This window comes from Salmo salar, chromosome ssa20 (genome assembly GCF_905237065.1).
Source record: "Salmo salar chromosome ssa20, Ssal_v3.1, whole genome shotgun sequence".
In the NCBI taxonomy this organism is placed as follows: domain Eukaryota; kingdom Metazoa; phylum Chordata; class Actinopteri; order Salmoniformes; family Salmonidae; genus Salmo; species Salmo salar.
This window is the reverse complement of record NC_059461.1, coordinates 9,614,092-9,639,289: the sequence shown is the minus strand read 5'-3', so window position 1 is coordinate 9,639,289 and position 25,198 is coordinate 9,614,092. Positions and strand designations below refer to the sequence as shown.

The following is a 25,198-nucleotide window of genomic DNA, read 5'->3' as shown; positions in this document are numbered from 1 at the left end:
TGACAGCTCTTTGGTCTTGGCCATAGTGGAGTTTGGAGTGTGACTGTTTGAGGTTGTGGACAGGTGTCTTTTATACTGATAACAAGTTCAAACAGGTGCCATTAATACAGGTAACGAGTGGAGGACAGAGGAGCCTCTTAAAGAAGAAGTTACAGGCCTGTGAGAGCCAGAAATCTTCCTTTTTTGTAGGTGACCAAATACTTATTTTCCACCATAATTTGCTAATAAATTCATTAAAATTCCTACAATGTGATTTTCTGGATTTCTTTTTCTCATTTTGTCTGTCCTAGTTGACCTGTACCTATGATGACAATTACAGGCCTCTCTCATCTTTTTATATGGAGAACTTGCACAATTGGTGGCTGACTAAATACTTTTTTGCCCCACTGTATATTAGCCAATACATATGGCATAGCCTACAATACAATGGTGGGTATGCATCATTTTGGATGCATTGGAATATAAGGTATGGAGAGTGATAAAGACTCTGCAGGATTTCGAATACTAAATGTTCAGTGAATGTGAGTGCGTTTAGGTGGTTTGAAATTATTAACTCTCCTACTAACCTAAAAGTTTATTTTGCCAATACATTAAATATTCTGCTTACTATGACTAATTGTGAGACATGTTTTCCATAATGTACATTTCATGCATATACATAGGAACAAAGAACACCGTCACAAATAGTGTTTCACCATTTATTGAGTATGGAAACAAATAGCAAAGGTGTATCAGGCAGTATTTGAAGTATCTAAATATAGTGTAACCTACCAATCAATGTTTATCAAGTGGCGTGGAGGGCACAATCACACAATGTTGCAATCCGGAAATGAGAGCTTCACCGTCTATGCCAAAAGCCTGGGCTTCTGATGGAGACTGTAGAACTGTCGTCAACTTATTCTTCAGTAGTCCCCCTTCTCTCCAGGATAATTTGTGTGCCCAGGCCTCATAGGCGTATCACCAATGTAGCTGACCGATGTAGAGAGAGACAAGTGCCTTAGCAGAATGCAATCTAAAAGCTTGTCTGGTCCAGAGATGAGAACTCTACCATCTCGGGCAAAATCCTGGACTCCTGAAGGGGACAATAGAATTCTACGATAGTAGAATAATCTGTTTGTCACCTGTTACACTGATTATACATTGAATTAAGTCTCGGAGATGCTCAAACAAGCACGTGTATTTCTGTAGTTGGTGTTCTTTAACTCTAAAATGCACTAGACTGTGTAAGACAAAACCCACAAAAGATAACACAACGGGCAAATGCATATGCGGTCCCAATATCTAAATGGTGACAGCAGGGCTAGTTCAAACTGCAGTAGGGTGGTTCTCCTCACATGTGAAAGCCCATGCTTGGTGGATAGCACTTGGTTCATCTCTGGGAGCAGGACACAGGAGAGCTGAATAGATCATGTGAGACAAAAGTGAGAGACAAGAATGAAGAAAATAAATCATGACAGCAAAGGAATGTAGTTTGTGAGCTAGAAAATGAACAATCCTGAACATCCAGTGCTACGATATGATCCGACTCCGACTATTGACAGGGATAATGTGGCATTTCTTATTTGTCAGTGTGAATGAAATGAGTGGGTCCTGCCTCGATGACTGTATTAGATTTACACTACTTGTCCTACACTCTTAGAAAAAAAAGGTGCTCTCTAGAACCTAAAAGGGGTCTTTGGCTGTCCCCCATAGGAGAACCCTTTGAATAACTTTTGTTGGTTCCAGGTAGAACCCTTTTGGTTCCATGTAAAACCATTTTGGGTTCCATGTAGAACCCTTTCCACAGAAGAACCCAACATGGTTCTACCTGGAACTAAAAAGGGTTATCCTATGGGGATAACCAAAGAACACTTTTGGAACTCTTTTTTTCCTAAGAGTGTATCGATATTTGCAGTCTGAAATTATTCCTTGGAATAAACTGATAGCTACAATGCTAGCTAGTGATAAAGCTATCTGCTCCTGGTAGCTGGCAACAAATCTACTTGTTGTAACTACTGTAGCTAGCTAACTAGCAAACTAGATACATTACTAAGGTTCCTGTGCTCTAAATTGGGAGTCATGTTACAGCTTGCATTGACAGTATCACGTTTCTATAACTAAATAGTTAGATTACAAATAAATATAAAAGACTACCTGAGGATAGCAGTTTGACGGATGGAGGTCTCTCTCAAGCTGTCGTGTGTGGTAAGGGTGATCACCACAAATTGTCTCGGACTGCGACCTCCCCCCACTTCCCCACTTCAAACACACACACACACACACTGATTGCTGTATATGGCTATATGGCTATCATTATTTATGGAGTGAGCTGAGGCTTTTATCCTGATAGTTTGCCTCTCTCCCCTGCTGGGTTGTATCTGTCAAAGCTCTGTAATTTGGCTCAACGTATGGCCCAGTGTGCCAGAGTTAATGAGGGGCTGTTTGAGAGTTAAATGCATGTGAATAATGAGAGAGAGAGAGAGAGAGAGAGAGAGAGAGAGAGAGAGAGAGAGAGAGAGAGAGAGAGAGAGAGAGAGAGAAAATATCAACAAATGCCCAGGGAACACAGTGATCAGAGACACTGTTCAATAGATCCATGTACTGGTAGCTACTTCTGGCACAATTCCATCCATCCATGTAAACCCTAGTCAGTTTGTTCAATCACACTTTGCTGTGTGTGTTGTCTGAATGTGCTTTTGTGCGTGTGTTTCCACATGTGCGTATACTACCATGTCTGTATATCCGTTATGAGCATGCTGTTAGGACAGAGTGCTGGTGTAGGTGAGACTACACAGGGGCAGACAGACAGACAGGGGGAATAGGATTCTGGCTGTGAGGAGTTTCTGTTGATACTCTCTGAGGGAACCATAATGTGTGTAATATGGAGGCCTGAAGAAACGACAGCACCTGGTGTGTATGGAGGCAACTACGGGATTATGTTGCCTTGGCGACACAATCAGCTCCATTGAATTGTGTGTCGGTCTGCTAAACGCACAGATGTTTACATGTGCCGCATTTCCATACGTTTAAATGGCTTAAGGAGGATAGACATATAAACTCCCCTTCAATGCTCAGGGAAATAATATGGATGAGGACAAGACATGCTACTTGAGCCTGGTAATGGGGAAAACGAAGGCCTCCATTCTCAGATCAGTGATGCCTACTATGTTTAATATGCCATTCAGTAAAGAACTTTAACAATGGCATATGATTCCATACAAAATTCAACTTTTTCCACACGTAAGACCATTGCAGTATTTTTCACCTCAAATATGCCCCTGAATCTTCCAGAGCATGGCAGGGATAAAGTCAGTTACTGGGTTGGCACTGCTAATGAGTGCCACGCTGTCCCCACTGATCTGATATATAATATTAGCCTGTATTTGTGGCTGTCGACATATGCCCAGTGGACGGGCCAGTGGCATGAAGGGATACAGGCAGGCAGGATGAATACATGGCCTTTGTCATCATCAGAGAGTGTATGGGCTCTAGTCAGGATGATCTCCTCCCCTATTCTAAACAGTGTAATTAAAACAGGGGCCAGAGATGTTTAAACATGCAGGAATCCCGGTGCTTGAACAAAGGGCCACTTTGCTCGACATTGCTATCAGGGTGAAGTGTAATGGTAGAAGTCAAAATAAGGCGATTCATTTACTCTCGTTGAGCTAAATGCATTCTTGGCTCACAGAGGGGGTGCCTGGCTCGGCGAAATCCAGACAGCCTATTTGTGAAGGCAAATGTCACCGCCCTGCATCTCTCTCGGCTATAGCCTACACCCCCACTACTGCCTGGGTCCTAGTGTTTACCTCTCTTTCTCTCTATCTTTATCTCTCTCTCTCTCTGTCCATCCCTCCCTCTTTCTCCATCCCTTTTTTCCCAGCGTCAGCTCCCCTACTCCCTCACGCCACGAGATCTCCGTTTACCTCCCTCACATCCATCCCCCTCTTTCTCTCTCTTCGTCCCTGTCTCAGCCTCCAAACGAATGTGTTGTGTATGACAAAGGGATGGCTAGCTAATTGATAAGTGTGATTGGAGCAAACATGAATGTCTGCTCCTGAATACTGGGTTTATTTCAGTCCGACAGTGTGGACTCGCCGCGTCTGTTTGCACTGCAAGCGGAGCAGTCAGTGGTTTGTGTGTCGCCACTCTATCACAAAACTAAACAGTGTATGTTCACTCTGGGCCGACACAATGTTTTATAAGGCTGTAACCGTGTGTGTGTGTGGAGCTGCCAACGTAATGAATAGGCGGCGCACCTCATGCATGCTAATGTTATGTTGTAAGCAGTTTTGTTGACAAGTGCTAATACTTTTTTCATACTATCATCAATAGCAGCTAATACAACAGCCATTTTTCTACGGCTCTCCATGCAAGACATGATGGATTGTGACCTTAATATGGGTTAGCCCAGTTTAGAAATCTTAAACAACCTGCAATAAATCACAGCATTATTACAATGCTCTTTAATTGGTTAAGGGCTGTTTATTTCCTAAAAAGGTAGGGAAAAAAAATGGGGTTTTGGCACTTTTTAATTTGCAAAGTGCATTTTCATTATGAATGGCAGTCGAATATTACCCTTCTTTGTCATGCAAAATACGCAACACACTAGCAATATATTAATTGGACAAAAAACGCGGTGCCAGCGCAAATCCCTCTTTCCCTCTCAGTGCAGGGGAGCGGCTGGGTCTATTAGGAAACGGGGAACGGAGAAAAGTGAAACACCTTCCCTCACTCCATGCCCACTTCCTTCTGATGGAAATACAACAAACCTCTGATTGCCTGTTTTCCTCTCTCTTCTACAGCTAATTAAGACAGTGTAAATATGAAGGACACATTTAGCAATTATATGTGGCCTCCTGTTGCTTTTTTACTGCTGTCGTTTTTCTTGGAGACACTGGTGATTCATTGAAGTGTTTGGGAAAATCCAAAGTTCTACCTCGTTCAGGAGTAAAACTTCAACATGTTCTACCTCGTTCAGGAGTAAAACTTCAACATGTTCTACCTCGTTCAGGAGTAAAACTTCAACATGTTCTACCTCGTTCAGGAGTAAAACTTCAACATGTTCTACCTCGTTCAGGAGTAAAACTTCACCTTTTCTACCTCGTTCAGGAGTAAAACTTCAACATGTTCTACCTCGTTCAGGAGTAAAACTTCAACATGTTCTACCTCGTTCAGGAGTAAAACTTCAACATGTTCTACCTCGTTAAGGAGTAAAACTTCACCTTTTCTACCTCGTTCAGGAGTAAAACTTCAACATGTTCTACCTCGTTCAGGAGTAAAACTTCAACATGTCTGGCCAGTAGTGTTGAACCAATTGGCCTATGCATCACACTTTCTCATAGTTTTAGTGACTACTACATACAATGTAATTGTGCTTGCCTAGACCTATGCAGTAACAAATGGACGTATGTGAGGTGAGGTCTTAAAATCAGTGACGGTATCATGCTGGAGTAAAATTACTCTAATTAGATTGAAATATCTCATGTTTCTAACTTCATCGTTTGTATCTCATTTATTTTGCCCTTTTGTCTGTTGAAGGGGTCAGCACTCAGAGTTGAAGTGTTTTGATTGGTCAGTATGCGCGAGTGTTCTGGTTGGTCAGTGCACTTGGAGATGGAGTGTTCTGATTGGCGTTGTCTGCTTCCTGATGTTGTTACTTTGGCAGCATGACTGCACATTGCCAGCTGCCGGTGACAGGTTGCCGCCCTGAGATGTCACAATCCTATCCTGTGTTTCTAACCCACCCGCCCCCCCACCCCTCTGCCTCCCAGTCCCCTCACGGCCGTCACTCACCCATCTCTCTTCGACGCCTCCTAGACCAATCAGCCTCTGTCTCCCGGGACGCTGTGTCACACATTTAAGGATGCATGACAAAGTGCTCCTTGATTTCCCAGTGGCCACTATCTGCAGCCTGCTCACGCTGTCACACGCACACACACACCAAACACACACACACACACACACACACACACACACACCCTTTACATGTGACATAGGACACATGTCAGAGGACATCACGTCAGCAGAGTGTGTGTGGCAGCCTGGGAGTTTAGAAATCATTCTCTCATTTGCATTAGCAGTCAATTGCCATGGTTGAATTGCAACTCTTCACTAACACAGATGTTAAGAGAGTACATGTTTCATTTATTGCTTTTGGAGAGGTTATGTATCATTGGAAATGTAAGAGATAAATGTATTTTTTTGTGTACTTTTTAGGATCATTTCAAACCTAGATTCTAAGGAGTAATTGATATTCAACCACAGTCCAAAAAACAAATTCTCTCTTTCCACAACAACTTTATCTCACTGTCAGTGAAGGATGTAGTCTGTTGAAATAGATATTCACCATTTGTAAAAGTGCAGTGCATTTTATTTAAAAGCAAGCCACCACTTCAACAGGACACTAAAAGCTGTCTGTTTCACCAGCAACTTCCGGGTCTCGTCCGTTTGGGTCTGCCTCTCTGTTTACTTCCTTAGCAACATGGAAATGGTTCTAGACTACCAGGGCCCAGTTTTTCAAAAGTTTTCTTTTGTCCTGAGCATCTGAATTTCGACTATCGGATAGGATTAAATGCATAGAAATAGAATGAATGGAACAGGAGTCCCCATTCAAGTCTACAAATTGTCCATTCTATTAATTGTATTTCTATGCATTTAATCGTATCCAGATAGATACCTTTTGAAAAACTGGGCCCAGGACAGTGAACACTCACTCTCTTCTAAAGACCAAACTCCTCTTTGATGTTGACATTTTTAAACAAGAAGAAAAACCCAGAGTTTGACCTTTCTACCGTGTGTCCCTTTGAAAGTAAATGAACTTCCCTATGAGAGAGAATCAACTTCACTTTGAAACAGAAATTAGTGAAATGGAACTTCAGCGCTGTGCTGTCAGAATGTCACCCCTCTTGTTCCAGAAAAATAGGCTCTTTTGGCCTCTCTACCCAAGGCATTGTGGCTATGTATTCACGTGTGTAGAGTAGACAGAGTGCGTTCCTTCTCACCCACAACTCACTTGCAGACAGAGCTTTTATGCCGGATGAAAGCAAAACTTCAATTGGAGAGAGCTTTCAGCGCTGGTGTACAGGGGTACAATGAAGAAAGGGGCTACAGTAATGCTGCAAAGCCATTTGTGGCACACTTTCACACAATTACGGCCTTTCTCCCCAAAAAATGGCTTGTTTATGTGACTGATGACTGAGGCAACAATTGTGGTGGAGTAGCTTTGAAGCGCGAGCGTGTTGCTCTTCAGAGACTGGAGGGGATACAATGCGCCCAACATATGAGAGAAGTGCTGCATAATCCGTATAAAATGAATAGCAAATCACAATAAGTGTGTGTGTGTGTGGGGGGGGGGGCTGTTGGGGTTTGCAGTTATCAAAACAAGCATGAAGAGCAGGAAGATAAAGTCCCGCCTCCTAGAACACAGCTGCCAGTCAAAGCGTTTGAAAGCTTCCAAACAGGAGCCAATCGGCTTCTGCGCCAATGGCAGTCACATTTACCAGGCTTCTGTGGAAAGTGGGGGAAAGGAATTGTTCATGACACAAAGCCACTGCTTATCCAAAAACCAACACAGACCTCAGCTTAAGAGATAATAAATCAATTTACCATACTGTATACGTTGGTTGCTTTTTTAAACGGTTGTTTTTGGTAAAGGAGTAATCCCTGTAATAGAAAACGCACTCCTTGTACAATGTTGATGGATGATCATTTTCTTTGTGAATACCATGCCTGACATCCCGCGTGTGAGTTCCAGGTACGGCTTTGTGCAGGCACCGATTCTCCGTCTGAAGGGTGAAGTGACGTGCCGTCACATCTGCCGGCATGTCTCGGTGTGTGACTGTGTGTCTGTATGTTTACTTAGGATCCTGTAACGCGTGCCATTCCGTTAAGATACTCGCAAACTAGAATGCCAACAGGAAACACAGTCAGTCATTGAAAAGTTATCATCTGTATCAAAGCCATTGTGTGCATTTGTCGGTAGTCTATAAACCCTACCGCTGGTTCCTTTTTTTCCACTGCCTATCTCTGTTTGTAGTCATATAGTGGGTCCCACTCTATTTCCATAAACAACATGGTGAACAGGGTATTAGTTCAAAGTTACCCACCAAAGCTAGCATTTAGGATCCATGGTGTGATTAGTGGTGTCTGTGGGCATCGGTGCTGACAGAGGATCGAGGTGATTAACATTCCCCGTCGAGACAACAAATCCCTCTAAACCACAACCTTGATGAGCCGTCTAGTCCTGGTCTGGTCAATACATCCGGATTCTTCCATGTGCGTTTAACACCACATTGTCTCTACCCACGGTCTCAGTACTCAGTCATGGACAGGCCAATAACTGTCCTAGGGGTGTGTGTTCAGTTCGCAGACATAGTGATGGATCTGTCTTCTATCAATTAGGCGGAAAAGGTGAGGAGATGTTATGTACCATAGGGCATTGCGTTGAGGGCTTCACTTCTCTTTCTTCCTTTTCCCTTTTTCTCTCTTTCTGGCTCGTTTCGCCTCGCTCCCCTCGTTCTTCCACGGTGCTCAGTTCGTTCAGTGGTGAGTGTCAGGTTCAGCTCAGGTGTGCTGCACACAAAGGCAGAGAGAGGGAAAGAGTGGATCTGTGACCATTGACTGTGCACTGTTTACCTTAGCGAGTCACACGCTGTGACGTTGGAAAGTGAAAACACCGGCAGCCACGTTCCGCCCCGTCTCAGGCATGACGGGCAGCTCTGTCAGCGAGTGACATGGGCTGGGCCTCGTAACGGGAGGGGGGAGGGAAGCCTGCCAGCTCAACAGAGATTGGTAAAGTCCTCTGGTACCTGTCCATACCTCCCTTAGTGTTTTTGTATTTCCTCTTTGATTACGTCCAATCATAACTCATGCTTCCGGTTCATGGCTCGGTTCATCTTTTTGTGTGTCACCTGCATCCCAGACCTGTTTTACTTGTGGATCAGACACACACATGCATATAAGCATGCATACACACACACACACACACACACACACACACACACACACACACACACACACACACACACACACACACACACACACACACACACACACACACACACACACACACACACACACACACACACACACAGATCATCACTCTCATAAGGATTTATGGATCCTAATAGGCATTCCTTAAAGTCTCTGGGATGAAGTGTCAGAATTGATGGCAGGCAGCCTTTTATTGCCTGTGTGGTGTTTGTAATTAGGCTAAATAGATGGGATTGGACACGCATGGTAAAGGCTACATTTCTCATCCAATAGGATTTATGGCTGCACTGTGCATTCCAAGGCCTGCTCTAATGCAGTCCTTTGCATCCGGACACATGTAGTTGATTTGTATGTCATGTCAGCCCTGGCCTGGTGACACGTAACACTTTGCGAATGCTTTTGACATGGATTGGCCTGCTAACTCTGTGTTGAACCGATGTGTTAACTGCGATATGAGTGCTGCTGGCGAGCACAAGATTGATGCTTGATGAATCGACTGAAGCCCATAGTTATTTTAGCGTTCAAGGTTCATTTTATAGCCACCGAACGTTTGCGTGAACTGAACTCTATGAGTCTACTTACAGCCAGCACCAGCTGTCTGTTCCAAATGTGCACTTTCTTTGCATGATCAAAACGTGCACTTTATATTGTGTTCAATAACATCTCTGCAATAATCACTCTATAATTCCTGCAGTTAGTATAGAGGTAATTATAATGCATGGTCATTGGTACAATTGAGCAATCCTTTGTCTGGAGCATACTATTTCATAGATGTGTGATCAAGTAAGGCATAGCTTAGCTGATGTGTTGATGTTTTTGAAACCAATTAAGCTTGGCTTGGAACTCTCTGTAACGTTGACCCTGTTCTTTTCTTGAGGTCCTCCCTCCATCTCTCCATAAAGTTGGTTTACTTTTGAGGAGGTAACTTCCTTATAGGATCTGGCTGTCCATAATCATGTGAATCCTCAGTTTTCAGCCGGGCCTCCCATGATTACTAGTCAGTGTTCGATGTCCATCCATGTCTGAGGACGTTGGCAGATGACGTGGAAACTGGCCACGAGGGGGCAACAGTGAGCACTGTTACCTTCAAGTAGGTTTTGGTTTCGCTAGGGCATTGTGGACGGGGATGGTGGATGGGCGTAAACATCTGCCTCTGATTCCAAAGGTTGCAAGTTCTAAGCAGATACAAAGTTGTTTTTGAGATGATTGTTTTAAGCCTATCCCAAACCTTAACCCTTACCTTAACCATTTGGAGTTAATGCCTAACCTTACAATTTCAGTATTAATGCCTAAACCTAACCCTGACCCAAAACCTAACCCTAACCATACAAATGTGGAGTTAAGGCATGAACTTAACCTTAAACACTTTGAGATGGGATGTTTAAGAAACATCTCTATTCTGATATGAGACTGTGAGAGCTAGTTGCAGTTTTACCCTCCAGATGTACAGTGTGTGTGTTACCAATCAGATTGAATCACAGCGGAGGGGGCTGCTCTCATCCACTAAGGTCTCACTCCTGGTTAAAGGAGAACAGAAGTAATCATACATATTCACATGCATTCATGCACAACCCAACTACTGTACACTATGCATTCAAGGCCAGACAAGTGGGTGTGTGTTGCTGAACCACATACTGAACCACTGTGTTTGCCCGCTTTGCCTACCTACACACACACACACACACACACACACACACACACACACACACACACACACACATATCCCCCCTCAGGCTATCAGGCAGTGGAGGGGGACATGGGGAAGACAGGCCCATTGACAGGCCAGTGGCAGTAACTTATTGTGTATTGATGGGGTGTGACAAAGCATGTGGGAATGCAGGCGTGCGTGGTAGAGAGGGTTAGGGTAGTGTGTGTTTGTGTGTGTGTGGTCTCTGTCTGTGTGTGTGTCTGTTCAGGCGAGCAGGCATACGTGTGTGTGCGTTTACATGCATCCATGCTTGTGCATGTGCATTTGTGTGTGTGTGTGTGTGTGTGTGTGTGTGCATGCCTGTGTGTGTTTGTGTGCACTTGCATGTGCGCTTGCAGCGGGCGAAGTGGAGACCCTTCACAGCTCATTTAGCCCAAATGGGGCCACCTGGGTGGTGCTGGAGCTCAGTGGGGCGGCCCTGGCACTCTGGAGCCCCGCTGACAGGCCCCAAATATAGTGGCGCCTTCGGCCAATTAATCAACACAGGCACACTGACAAATCACCTAATATGTGTGTGAGAGAGAGAGAGAGAGAGAGAGAGAGAGAGAGAGAGAGAGAGAGAGAGAGAGAGAGAGAGAGAGAGAGAGAGAGAGAGAGAGAGAGAGAGAGAGAGAGAGAGAGAGAGAGAGAGAGAGAGAGAGAGAGAGAGAGAGAGAGAGAGACATTTGTGACTTAGTTACTCCTTCGTTGGGACATGGGGGTAAATAATGAGGTAATGAGAGGAGAATGTTAACACAGTTGTCATTGAGCGCTGATCCCTGACTCCTCCTCCCCAAACACAACCATAGCCTGGCTCTGTTATGAGGAAAATAAAACCCACAGAAACAAAATGCTGAGAAAGCCCCTCAACCCCATAAATCCCCCTCAACCCCCATCAATGCTCTTCTAGCTATGAAAAATAAATACAAGGTTTCGAATACAGCACCCACTGTTCTCATGTTGCTTCAAAATAGATTAGGAGCTACAGGACATGTAAACGAGAACAACGTTGATGTATGTGTCCGACTAAACTCTGGCCCGAGGTGGCATCTCCTCTAAACCTGCCCGTATCCAAATCAAATGAGCTCAGATCCGAGGTGAAATCAGAGCCTTGGACAGCAGGCTGCTCCACTAATGAACCCCTATGGCCATCCATCCACAGCATATTACAACCAAGCACGCTCAGACACCAAGGCAATAGTCATTGATATGGAATAGCATGTTCAGATTGCTATTACCCTGACATTTCGATCAGTCAATAGCAATATGCGTTTTTATCACGCTTCGCCCATCAGGAACACAACACTACGGTATAAAGGTGGATTGACATCCCATATTAGTCGTTGGGGTCCAGATGAAAGATGGTGGTTATGACTGTATCTGTACATTTGCTCTATCATACTATCTATCTGCTTGTGGTTACAATGTAGAGTCATGAATGGGCTTCTTGTTAGATCCCATGTGTTGAATAGTAATCCTGTGAAGGTGACCTAAACGAGGACAATCAGAACTTGCAACTGATTAAAAAAAAAAAAAAAAGAACATTTATATTTATATATAAATTCACCCAACTTATTATGGGACGCTTGTGGAAGGCTACCCGAAACGTTTGACCCAAGTTAAACAATTGAAAGACAATGCTACCAAATACTATATTTAGTGTATGTAAACTTCTGACCCATTGGGAATGTGATGAAAGAAATAAAAGCTGAAATAAATCATTCTCTCTGTCATTTCACATTCTCAAAATAAAGTGGTGATCCTAACTGACCTAAGACAGGGAATTTTTACAAGGAATAAATGTCAGGAATTGTGAAAAACTGAGTTTAAATGTATTTGGCTAAGGTGTATGTAAACTTCTGAATTCAACTGTATATATTGCTATTTATATACATATATATATATATATATATATATATATATATATATACAGTGGGGGGAAAAAGTATTTGATCCCCTGCTGATTTTGTACGTTTGCCCACTTACAAAGAAATGATCAGTCTATAATTTTAATGGTAGGTTTATTTGAACAGTGAGAGGCAGAATAACAACAAAATAATTCAGAAAAACGCATGTCAAAAATGTTATAAAATGATTTGCATTTTAATGAGTATTTGACCCTTCTGCAAAACATGACTTAGTACTTGGTGGCAAAACCCTTGTTGGCAATCACAGAGGTCAGATGTTTCTTGTAGTTGGCCACCAGGTTTGCACACATCTCAGGAGGGATTTTGTCCCACTCCTCTTTGCAGATCTTTTCCAAGTCATTAAGGTTTCGAGGCTGACATTTGGCAACTCGAACCTTCAGCTCCCTCCACAGATTTTCTATGGGATTAAGGTCTGGAGACTGGCTAGGCCACTCCAGGACCTTAATGTGCTTCTTCTTGAGCCACTCCTTTGTTGCCTTGGCCGTGTGTTTTGGGTCATTGTCATGCTGGAATACCCATCCACGACCCATTTTCAATGCCCTGGCTGAGGGAAGGAGGTTCTCACCCAAGATTTGACAGTACATGGCCCCGTCAAATGATGCGGTGAAGTTGTCCTGTCCCCTTAGCAGAAAAACACCCCCAAAGCATAATGTTTCCACCTCCATGTTTGACGGTGGAGATGGTGTTCTTGGGGTCATAGGCAGCATTCCTCCTCCTCCAGACACGGCGAGTTGAGTTGATGCCAAAGAGCTCCATTTAGGTCTCATCTAACCACAACACTTTCACCCAGTTGTCCTCTGAATCATTCAGATGTTCATTGGCAAACTTCAGACGGCATGTATATGTGCTTTCTTGAGCAGGGGGACCTTGCGGGCGCTGCAGGATTTCAGTCCTTCATGGCGTAGTGTGTTACCAATTGTTTTCTTGGTGACTATGGTCCCAGCTGCCTTGAGATCATTGACAAGATCCTCCCGTGTAGTTCTGGGCTGATTCCTCACCATTTTCATGATCATTGCAACCCCACGAGGTGAGATCTTGCATGGAGCCCCAGGCCGAGGGAGATTGACAGTTCTTTTGTGTTTCTTCCATTTGCGAATAATCACACCAAATGTTGTCACCTTCTCACCAAGCTGCTTGAAGATGGTCTTGTAGACCATTCCAGCCGTGTGTAGGTCTACAATCTTGTCCCTGACATCCTTGGAGAGCTCTTTGGTCTTGGCCATGGTGGAGAGTTTGGAATCTGATTGATTGCTTCTGTGGACAGGTGTCTTTTTTACAGGTAACAAGCTGCGGTTAGGAGCACTCCCTTTAAGAGTGTGCTCCTAATCTCAGCTCGTTACCTGTATAAAAGACACCTGGGTGCCAGAAATCTTTCTGATTGAGAGGGGGTCAAATACTTATTTCCCTCATTAAAATGCAAATCAGTTTATAACATTTTTGACATGTGTTTTTCTCGATATTTCTGTTGTTATTCTGTCTTTCACTGTTCAAATAAACCTACCATTAAAAGTATAGACTGATCCTTTCTTTATCAGTGGGCAAACGTACAAAATCAGCAGGGGATCAAATACTTTTTTCCCCCACTGTATATATATATATATATATACAGTTTATATACAATATTGTGTTCCACACCCACCTCCAAACTACTATAGTGGGAATGGTTTAATTTAGGATGGGACACCAGTAGACTTCCTATTGGAATGCAGCCCAGCATCCAGCACCTGTTGTTTACCAAGCATGTGACAAATACAATTTGATTGATTGATTGATTGAGATAGAGAGGGAGAGTGAATGTAGTGAATATTCAGGGAGGAACTCCCGCTATTGAGCTGTGTGTGTCCTGCGTTTTGTCTTGGGATGGGAGTTGTCTGATGTACTAAGCCCCAGCCTGTCGGCCCCATCGACTCGCTGCTGCGATGGAGAGCCCACAGAGAGGATGCACAACTGCATGCTCCTCCCATCCATTATCTCCTAGCCGCATGCTAACACTGTTGCGTCTCTCTAACTATATTAGGTATGCACAGACCATCTGGTCCATTCATTCAAAGGGGCTCATTGATGAAAGTGTGTGTGTGTGTTTGTGTGCTACAAATACTGTCTCAGTAAGAGGCCTAACACAGGTCCAAAAGCATATGTTTCTTTATAAATGAATGGAACGCGACGGCAGTAATGAATTCGGAAAGATCTCTGCGAACCAATCAAAACCTTCATCTTCAGTGACATTGGAGCCAATAGGTGGACTTGTTGAATAACTGAATCTATCATGCATTTTTTTTAATCGAGCATGTTGTATGGTAAATAAACAATTACTACTACTTCTACTTCTGTTGGGTAAAATGATCCGTATTGCAATGAGGAGTAGGAAAACAGGAAGCAGTCCTTTGTTTTGCGTGCGATTGCTGTGGAGCGGTGGTGTGGCGGATCCTGTGTGATCTCTATTGGCATGTGCACGCTCTCAGTGCTGACAATAGCCCCTCACGTTGGCAGGCAAATCCTTACAAGGTGAGCGGTGACTATGAAAGCCTTTTCACTGTCACCTTATCTCCTTCAGGCTTCTGTTGGTGGCTGTAGTGGCAGAGCATTATAATTTCATTATAAAACCGGGATAAAAAACACACAGCCCACTGATAGAAATCTGTAGATTAGGAAAAGCAGTACAATAAATTATGCAAAGTGTTTGAAAACACATACAGCTATAATTAGGTGGCATTTGATTTTAAATGAGCTGACAGCGAGGACTTATTTATCTCTTTAACCCCCTAAAACTGCCATTAGCATAGGGTGAAATGAGCTGTTTGAAATGGTAAGAGCGCGTCGTGTGATCAGATTGGACTAAGCCCTCCTTCTCAACTTGAAAGGCCGGTGTTTTGCCGGGAGATCAGGCTCCCGGGGTGGAATGTGTTCTAGCGGCAGGTGAGATCAATGTCCTCTAGGGGTAATCGCTTCACACCAGCCCTGACACAAAGACGAAGCCCAACCACAGGACTATTAACTAATAACATCATTATGGCGACCACAGCAGCCCCTCCACATCTCTATATGGCTGCTTGGTGTGGAAGGAAGGAGGATCTGTTAAGTGACTCAACACAGTCACCAGATTGAGGTGGAAAGTACTCTATTACTCCCGACCTACCATGACACCGTTGGCTTATTTGTATTGATTACTGCATTGTCGGGAAAGAGCATCAATTCAGCGTCATATGATGCAAAATGCATCATACAAGGATGATTTCTGTATTTTTGAAAGTTACATATCTAGAAAACTTGAGTGCTGACAAGCGAAACATTTGGGGAATTTGTCAACAATGGGCTAATGAAACAAATGCCAGTATATCGTTTTTGGGTGGAATTTTCCTTTAAGTATAGCCTGCAATTGATATTGTATGTTATGGAAAGGATTTTCCAGGGGGTTGAATAAAGTTTTGAGGTATCAATGTCTCACTTGTTTAAAGCAGGGCCCTGTGTCAGTCAATTCTCTCAAGTCTCTTGTGCATCACCGTGTTTAAGACTTCATATATGCACAACTAACAAAGAGGATGTGCTGAATAAATGATAGCCTATTTCCTGGTAGCATATCTAGGTGAAATCAGGAGGAATATATTTTTGTTCTTTTCCCTGTTCAGCAGGGAGTGGGGAAGCTAAAGTTGGTGTCTGTTTATCACCAGCATCTTTGTTCATTAATTCATGGGCCTATATTTTATGCATTTGGAGGGTTATGGAGGGCCTGCTGGGGTAGGGGCTGGGGTCTGTCTGTGTTGCTGCTTCTGGGGGCTGGTCTGCCTGTGTGTAGTGGAGCAGGGCCACAGGGGGTAAAATAAGAGCTGTCATCCCCCCTCTCTCTGCGCTCTGCCCTGGCCTGTCGAGGAAGACAGATTGCCTGTGCCGAGCTGTTTGATCCCGGGGACCTGGAGGCTTGCCTCAGCCCTTAGCAGGTGTCTGCAGCTTCTGCTCCACACTGAGACTTCTACAGGGAGAGAGGGAGAGAGGGAGGGAGGGAGGGTTCAGCCTCTCAGAGATACACACATTAAAACATTAAAACACATTGTTCTGCATGCAGACGTCGACTCTGCTCCTCACAGAGACTAGCGCTCCGTTAGAATACGGCACACCAGTTTGGCTGGGATGGGTATGTGAAGTGGGTCTTATTCCGACCACACTAATTGTTGGTTGGTGCCACATGCCGACTGCCTGGAGCGTGAGAGACAGACAGGTCCTGTGAGGGTCTGTCAGAGGAAAATAGGTTTCATGTTTTTTATTGTCACATGCACAAGTACAAGGAAATGCCTTTCTTACTTGCTCTTTCCCAACAATGCAGTAATCAATATCAGTATTACTATACAAAATGTGTGTGTGTGTGTGTAGAGTAAGTATGAATGTGTGTGCGTGTTATGTGTGTCTGTGAGAAAATGTGTGTGTGTGTGTTGGAGTGTCAGTGTGTGTGAGTGTGTAGAGTAAGTATGAATGTGTGTGTGTGTTGGAGTGTCAGTGTGTGTGAGTGTGCATAGAAATCTAAAATCAATCTAAAATCAAATAGGGTCAGTGCAGATTGTCCATGTAGCCATTTTGTTAGCTACAGTATTTAGCAGTCTTATGTCTTGTGGGAGAGAAGCTGTTCAGGAGGCTGTTGGTGTCAGACTTGTTGCTCCGGTACTACTTTCCGTGCGGAAGCAGAGAGAACAGTCTATGGCTTGGGTGGCTGGAGTCTTTAGCTATTTTCCGGGCCTTCCTTTCACACAGCCTGATATAGAGGTCTTGGATGGCAGGGAGCTCATCCCCAGTGATGTACTGGGCTGTCCGCACCACACTCTGTAGCACCATGCGATCAATGGCGGTGCAGTTGCCATACCAAGCAGTGATGCAGCCAGTCAAGATGCTCTCAATGGTGCAGCAGTAGAACTTTTGGAGGATTTGAGGACCCATGGCACATTTTTTCAACCTCCTGACGGGTACGAGGCACTGGCACGACTTCTTCACGACTGTTTGCGTGTGTGTATGGACCAGTTTAAGTCCACTGAGGAACTTGCAGCTCTAGACCCGGTCCACTTCAACCTCCCTAATGTGGATGGGGACGTGCTCGCCCCCCGTTTCCTGTAGTCTACGATCAGCTCCTTGGTCTTACTGACATTGAGGGAGTGGTTGTGTGTCCTGTCGAGAGTTGCCGTGCGGGTCATGATTTAGCTCAAGCAAAGAGGTCCGGGGCTTCTCTCTGAGAGTCCCAACCTTCCAGGGATCTATTTTAGTGAGAGGTGCCACAGCTAGCCGTATGAGCACCGCCAGGCCAACCAGTGCTGAACAAAGGCCTGAGTCAAGCACTGGGAGGAGAAGAGCTGCCGTGCTGCTCTCACTACCACTGGGAGAGGTTGGTGAGTTGATTGAACTGCATAGCTCCAGAGATCACTGGTTGGTGATTGTGTTGTGTGTTTCTCTCTCCCAGAGAAGGCATCACTCCTGGGTGGTGGTAGATGATGCAGTCCATACCAATGGCAGTAATCAGTTCCTGTAGTACCAACATAATTGATATAGCTAACTGTAGAATAATTGCAACTTTCCTTGCTGCAGTAAAAACAAATACACAGTCAGGAGGCAAACATATTAATATGGAAATGGCCCCATTAATTTAGAGCGTGGATTTGATTATTCATTAATTAAGCCAGTGCAAATTTGCACAATCTAAGTGACTTGAGAATGTTGAAGACCCAGAACCACCCTCACAAAGGAATGGTCACCTGATCAAACTCCATACTGGAGTTTCACCCTAAATGGTGTTATGAATGGCTTCGTGAAATGAATGTCTATGTGAAATGAATGTCTATGTGACATGAATGTCTATGTGAAATGAATGTCTATGTGACATGAATGTCTATGTGACATGAATGTCTATGTGACATGAATGTCTATGTGAAATGAATGTCTATGTGAAATGAATGTCTATGTGACATGAATGTCTATGTGACATGAATGTCTATGTGAAATGAATGTCTATGTGACATGAATGTCTATGTGACATGAATGTCTATGTGAAATGAATGTCTATGTGACATGAATGTCTATGTGAAATGAATGTCTATGTGACATGAATGTCTATGTGAAATGAATGTCTATGTGACATGAATGTCTATGTGAAATGAATGTCTATGTGACATGAATGTCTATGTGAAATGAATGTCTATGTGAAATGACTGTCTATGTGACATGAATGTCTATGTGAAATGAATGTCTATGTGACATGAATGTCTATGTGAAATGAATGTCTATGTGACATGAATGTCTATGTGAAATGAATGTCTATGTGAAATGAATGTCTATGTGACATGAATGTCTATGTGAAATTAATGTCTATGAACATTGGTCAATCTATAAGGTGATGATTATTTTCAGTTGAAAATCATAGTCACTTAGATCTTACTGCAGGAAACTCTTCAAGCCAAGTCTTGCCACCAAACTCTCTCTAAGAGGTTTGTGTCGCAGACCTGAACTTGCTGCCATGTTCAGTCACAACATTATATCTCTATCACCCCTCACTCCCTCCTCCGTCTCCCTCTGTAGTGCGGGGAAGGCATTAGTGTGTCTGTCTGTGTAGGTGGGTGTGTTGGTGTGGGTGTGTGTGTGCGCGTGCGTGCGTACATTTAGGGGATGTATAGCCAGGGGGTTTATATCTGGAGAGGGTCCTTTGGTCACGACCGTGTCCTCAGATGTGAGGGTCCCATCACTGCTGGGATTGAGGGTTTAAATCCATGGCGTGGGTGTGAGGCAGCCCGTGTGGGTTTGTGTGTGACGGTGTGTGACGCTGTGTGCGTGTGCGCGTCCTATTTCAAAGGGTGCTCACAGATCTGTCGGTGGCCCTTTGGTCAGGCGCTCCATCGCTCGCCTTCGAGCGAGTCCGGAGGGCGCATGCTTGGTGGGTGAAGGGCTGGCTTTGACGTGCCAGGGCAGCAGAGACTCTGTGGCTATAGAGCAGGGCCTTCACATAGAGTCACTCTGATGACACAGATTGACCGCTGACAGAGGAACACTGCTGTATGGGTAGAGAGACGGTATCATACAGATCATGTATTCATCTCAATGGTTGGACCAGAGACCAGAGGAACTCTTCTGTATGAACAGAGTGGGTTCTGGGTGTTGTAGTGTGGAAGCTGCGGATATCCAGCTCTCTAATGTGTGCATGAGGTTTAGGTTTCGCTTTAAAGTAGGGAAAATTCTAAAGAGTTTAACTTTTAGATTATGTTCAAATGTAGCCACAGTAGCTACATTTGAGCGGGGCCATGGACATACACATTGTGCTGAAGATAGAAGGTGTTCCCTTTTGATAGACTAATGCTCTAGCTGGAGTATAATTCCTTCTGTCAACTCTCTGTCTTGTCAATATTCAAATTCACCGTCCCGTTCCATGCTTGTCAGTTACAATTGTCATCCCGCTCTTAGCCAAGGGAAGTCAGGTATACAAATTGAATTGGAGATGACTCCTCAATGGAAATTGAGTTCAGAGCTGACCTTTGCTCTGCATTGTGAACTTGTCAGTTACACTAACTTGGGCCCGTTTGCTACGGGGCGTCTTCCTACCTTTTTCACTCGCTCTCTGTGTTTGTCTGTCTCTCTTACACGCGCACACACACACACACAATACACATCGACACATCTCCTATCACTTGGGAAGCACAACCTTTGTGGTTCACCATGATTTTCATCCCAACTGTAGTTGGGGTGTTGTGTAGAAGTGCTCAGTGTAACGTCTAAAAGTGCCCACTCACACAGTGTAACGTAAATGCAAAAGGGCAAATGCAGGAGCATGAAATGTAGTGCCATATCCTTATCCCATATCACCGACTACTGCAGCAGGCCTGTGGAGGACCAATGTTCAGCTCTCCCTCTCTGCTGACACGTATCATCCTGGCATGCACGGAAAGCACTGACCTTTGGAAAGTTGAGCACTTTAAATGTTTAGGTTTGGGTTATGATGGATCCTTGAGGCCCTCAGCATGTGTAAAGGCCCTGATTAGGTCCTTGTCAGACTCATTTAGCCAAAGTGTCTCGCGCCGTGTGGCTCTATGTTTGACAGGCACCCTTTTAAACAAACACGGGTACCTGTCGGGGATTGCGCTGGCACCCAGCGCAGCACAAACACGCCACTCTGAGGAAAACCACTCCGACACTGACAGCTCACACAATTGCCATCACTCCTTCTCTCACTTCCTTTCTCTCTCTCTCTAGTCTATCTTTTTCCTGCTGGATTGTCCTGGCACTATAGAACTCGATCTCAGTAGAGAATTGGTTTAAGTAAAATGATAATATAGCCTGAGTAAATGTAGATTTGTAAGATTCTAACTGAAGGAATGTACTGGAGGTCATTTACACACTGATAATCCCTGAGAATGGCTTTAATTCCAGATGCGACGAACATTGATATGAAGGTTGACTGTCAGAATTAGCTCCCATACATCAGAGTGTATCTATCATTGCAGCTAGCCGACATTGGCTTAAATATTGTGCCCATACATTCCTATCGAAGTACATCAGGTTTATTTTTTGGATTCTTTTTAAACAATCTCCTGTGACATCAATACAGTAAATATATGAGTCTTAATATGTGTGTCCTATTCCGTATTCAGAGGAACCGCCTAGTCAGCAAGTCCAGTATTAATGCATGAGGAATGAGCCCGGCCTGTAGGAATTAAAGGGTAAGGCTCCCCTTATTAAGATGTAAATTCCAAGGAAACTTCTGAAATGAGGATGCTGTGAAGTTATTGTCAACTTTAGCCTACTTGAAACTGAATTTATAAACAGCATTGTTTTTTTTTCACTCGCTCAAATTAGCTACAGCGATAGAATCACATATTGTTGGTGTGTGTTTTTAAAGCTAAATCATCCTCAGTCCCAGTTAGAATGCATTTCTGTCAGGGTCTAGGACAGTTGGCGTTGTGAATGTGAAACTGCACTGTCTGGACATTGTATAGTGTTCGTAGCATAAGGTAGCTTAGATATATACATGGCAAGTGTTGGTATGTTAGACCTCTCGCTCTCTCTCTCTCTCTCTCTCTCTCTCTCTCTCTCTCTCTCTCTCTCTCTCTCTCTCTCTCTCTCTCTCTCTCCTCTTGTAAATTTGCACTTAACACCTTCCTGCAGAAAGGCTTCTCATTCATCAACTCTGTTTGTCCCAGTGACAAGCGGAGCGCTTCCTGAATATCAATATCAGCTAAGACAATGCGTCGCTTCGCTCAGCCAGTAACCTTCAGCTAAATGTCATTCTGCTTAATCCTATTTGAAAATTAAACATTGAAAAACCTTTAGCGTTTCTTCCTGCCTTCCTCCCCTACTCACTCCCTCTATCCCTCCCTCCCTCCTCCCATGGTTCATTTTGCACGTCTGTGACATTTGTAAATATTATGTTTTTCATGTTCCCATTATTTGTTTTGGGGAGGGGGGGGGTTTCAAATCATGGCTGACTATAGGATGATAAAGCGACGTGATTGGATTTTTATTGAACTGTGTAGTGTAATAGTCATGAGGTATAGCTGTTGCCCCTCTCTCCTACTCCCCACCCCATCATTTCTACTATGGTGTCGGTGTGTGGTGGCTTCAGGAAGGTATAGAGTTGTCATAAGGAGAGGCTGACTTAACTAACCCCCCCCCCTCTCTCTCTCTCCTCTCCACCCCTCATCCTCCCCCTCGTTGGTCTGTCTATCAGGTGACAGTCCACTGGCTCGATGATAGAGAGAGGGAGAGATGGAGAGGGAGAAGAGACTGAGGAAAAGAGGCCGTGGAGAAGAGAGCAGACATGTGCGATGGGCCCCATGCATCAAATGCACATATTTACATAAACAAATCCTCCCCGTATAGACGGTAATTACCACGGTGACAGTGCAGGAGAGGAAGAGAAAGAGGTTGTCTAATTCGGCCGGATACACACAATGACTGAGGCAGAAACTCCATCAAAGCGCTCGCATGGAGGAGCCCGCTCTTTTGTATGCATGGAATGCGTCACATAGTCAAAGCTCTCCCTCTCACACATATGCAATACGTCTACCTTCCCCCGTTTGAAGATATGGTGAATATATAGGCGAGGGAGGTGGGGGGGGGGTCAATAAAAGGAGACAGAGATTGCAATGAAAATGCAATCATTTACAGTTCGATAGAATTCTCTTTAGATAGGACGACATGACTCGACCTTCCGCTCATTCTCTCTCCATATAGATATTAACATTTGATTGACCACAGTCACAGCTCAAAGGGCCGGCTTTCTCTCGAGGGAGAAAAGTAGTGGAAAAAGAGAGAAGAGGGTTAAGAGGGACAGGGAAAGGTAAAGGAGTTGGGCACCTTAAAGGGATAGTTTGTGATTTTGGCAATATCAGTATTACTATACAAAATGTGTGTGTGTGTGTGTGTGTGTGTGTGTGTGTGTGTGTGTGTGTGTGTGTGTGTGTGTGTGTGTGTGTGTGTGTGTGTGTGTGTCTACTTCCCTCGACTCAGATGAAATCGTGGATACCATTTGTATGTCTCTGTGTCCAGTATGAAGGAAGTTAGAGGTAGTTTCGCAAGACCATGCTAACGCTACAGTAGCTATCAACTTCCTTCAAACTGCACACACGGACATAAAAATGGTATCCTCGAGTTCCTCTGACTCTGGGGAAGTAGATAAAGGGCTTCATTGCCACAATCCTGATATATCCGTTTAAGTCTAAACCCAGACCAACACTGATCATACCTGTCCCTTATGAGTTGTCCACTGTGCTGTGATACTGTGCTTTCCACTAGAGGGTCAGGAGTTGTATGCTGTGAGATAAGCAGGTGAAGTGAACCACCAGTGTATGTGCACTCCCCATCAATATTTCAACATTGTCAGAGAGAAAGCTTCGGTTTTTCTTCCTCATTTTCCACTGTGTTGATGTTTCCTAGAACCTCTTTTGGGAGCAGTCCTCTCACGCTTGTATGTAAAACATAGAGTTCTATACACAGGCTGACAGTGAGAGCTCCGAATCTGACATATTGTACACTCCGAAATACCAAGACTCATTCCCATATGGAAACTTCACAGTGTACATCTTGGTTTTTATACCAACATTGTACATCTGCGAGAGTGCACTGTGTGCACGTGGTGTGGGCATAGGAGTATTCTCCACTTGATCTCTGTGCTGAACCTGGCAGAATCTGAGGGAGAAGTGTGTGTGTGCGTGTGTGTGTGTGTGTGTGTCTCTGTCTCTGTCTTTGCCTTTCTTTGTCAGACAGAGCTGTGATATGTGTGTGTTATAGATGATAGAAAACTCTGGTAACTAACTAAGCACTGTGTATATGTCTGTCTGTCTGTATGTGTGTTCCAGGTGGGAGATGCAGGATGGTGCAGCTCTGGAAGATGAAGAGAAGCCTCTGGTGGAGGAGCTGCAGAAAGCCTACTTCAACCAGAGCCCTGGATCCCAAGGCCCCCCCCGGAGTCACCCAGGCAGCCCAGGATGAACAGCATGCAGCAGCAAACATCATCAATTAAATCTGCCGCGCTCCTTCCTCCAAAAGCCCTTTGTGTTAAACGAGAAACATTGTAACGTCTGTGCAGTACGGCTTAGGGAGAAGCTGTGTGTGTGTGTGTGTGTGTGTGTGTGTGTGTGTGTGTGTGTGTGTGTGTGTGTGTGTGTGTGTGTGTGTGTGTGTGTGTGTGTGTGTGTGTGTGTGTGTGTGTGTGGGTGGGTGGGTGGGTGGGTGGGGGGATTGGGTACGTTATTTTCTAAATGTTATCAGTTACTAGTTACCTGTCCAAAGTTGTAATCAGTAATGCAACTTTTGTATTACCCAAACTCAGTAACGTAATCTGATTACATTCAGTTGCTTTTGGATTACTTTCCATGTAGCCCTTTACACTCATACCTGTACAGGGAGTGACAATTGCAGATTTTTAACAAGTGCCTAAATTGGTTTGTAATGGCTGTACAGTAACATGCTATACATGATGTCAGAGCTCTGGATCTGGCGCAGTATGGGGTTTGACTGACAGCTGTTCTGAATTTGAGCGTTGCGCATGACAAGACGTTTCCCCCATCCCTCCCAGTAATTGGGTACATTTTGCAAAGTTTTTGTTGCCTGAGTGAGGGAAATGCTGTAAATTAAAAAGCCTCGATGTATTTTGAAAGATGAGACATTGAGGATTAGAATAAATACCACTTTGATGTCATACAAGCCCTTCACATTTCCAAATCACGATCCCCACGTTTGCTGTACAGTTGGAAGATGACATGGCGTCACACCCTGGGTCGTTCTGAACAGAATGAGCCTATGTTTGTTTATTGTGAAGAACATTTGCCGCGGAAAACGCACCTAAATGCACCCATGACTCCTTTCTATGCGCACCAAAATTACGATATTTTTCTCTGAATTACCCTGTGAAAGCCTAACACTGTAATATCGTATTTTATAACTTAGCTAGTCATGTTGGCGATAGAACAAAAGTAAATGCAGGCAGATCACCCGTGATACAAGTCAGTATTCGACATCCATCCATGTCTGAGGACATAGGGAGATGATGTAGAGACCGGCTACTAGACGCATCAGTCAGTGCTTGGTGTTGACAGGCATGATGGATGGGTGTAAGCATCTGCCTCTGCTTCGAAAGGTTGCATGTTTGAATCCA

General features: G+C 44.2%; 1 protein-coding gene across 1 annotated transcript in view; it reads left to right on the top strand.

Moving 5' to 3' along the window:
• Positions 1–24,186, top strand: part of kiaa0825 (KIAA0825 ortholog) — a 155,282-nt gene extending 131,096 nt beyond the window's left edge. Inside the window, exon 20 of the mRNA XM_014160881.2 lies at positions 23,901–24,186. Coding sequence (XP_014016356.2) covers positions 23,901–24,033 — 133 coding nt within the window. The 3' untranslated portion in view covers positions 24,034–24,186. The remainder of the gene's footprint in view (positions 1–23,900) is intronic.
• The last annotated feature ends 1,012 nt before the right edge of the window (positions 24,187–25,198 follow it).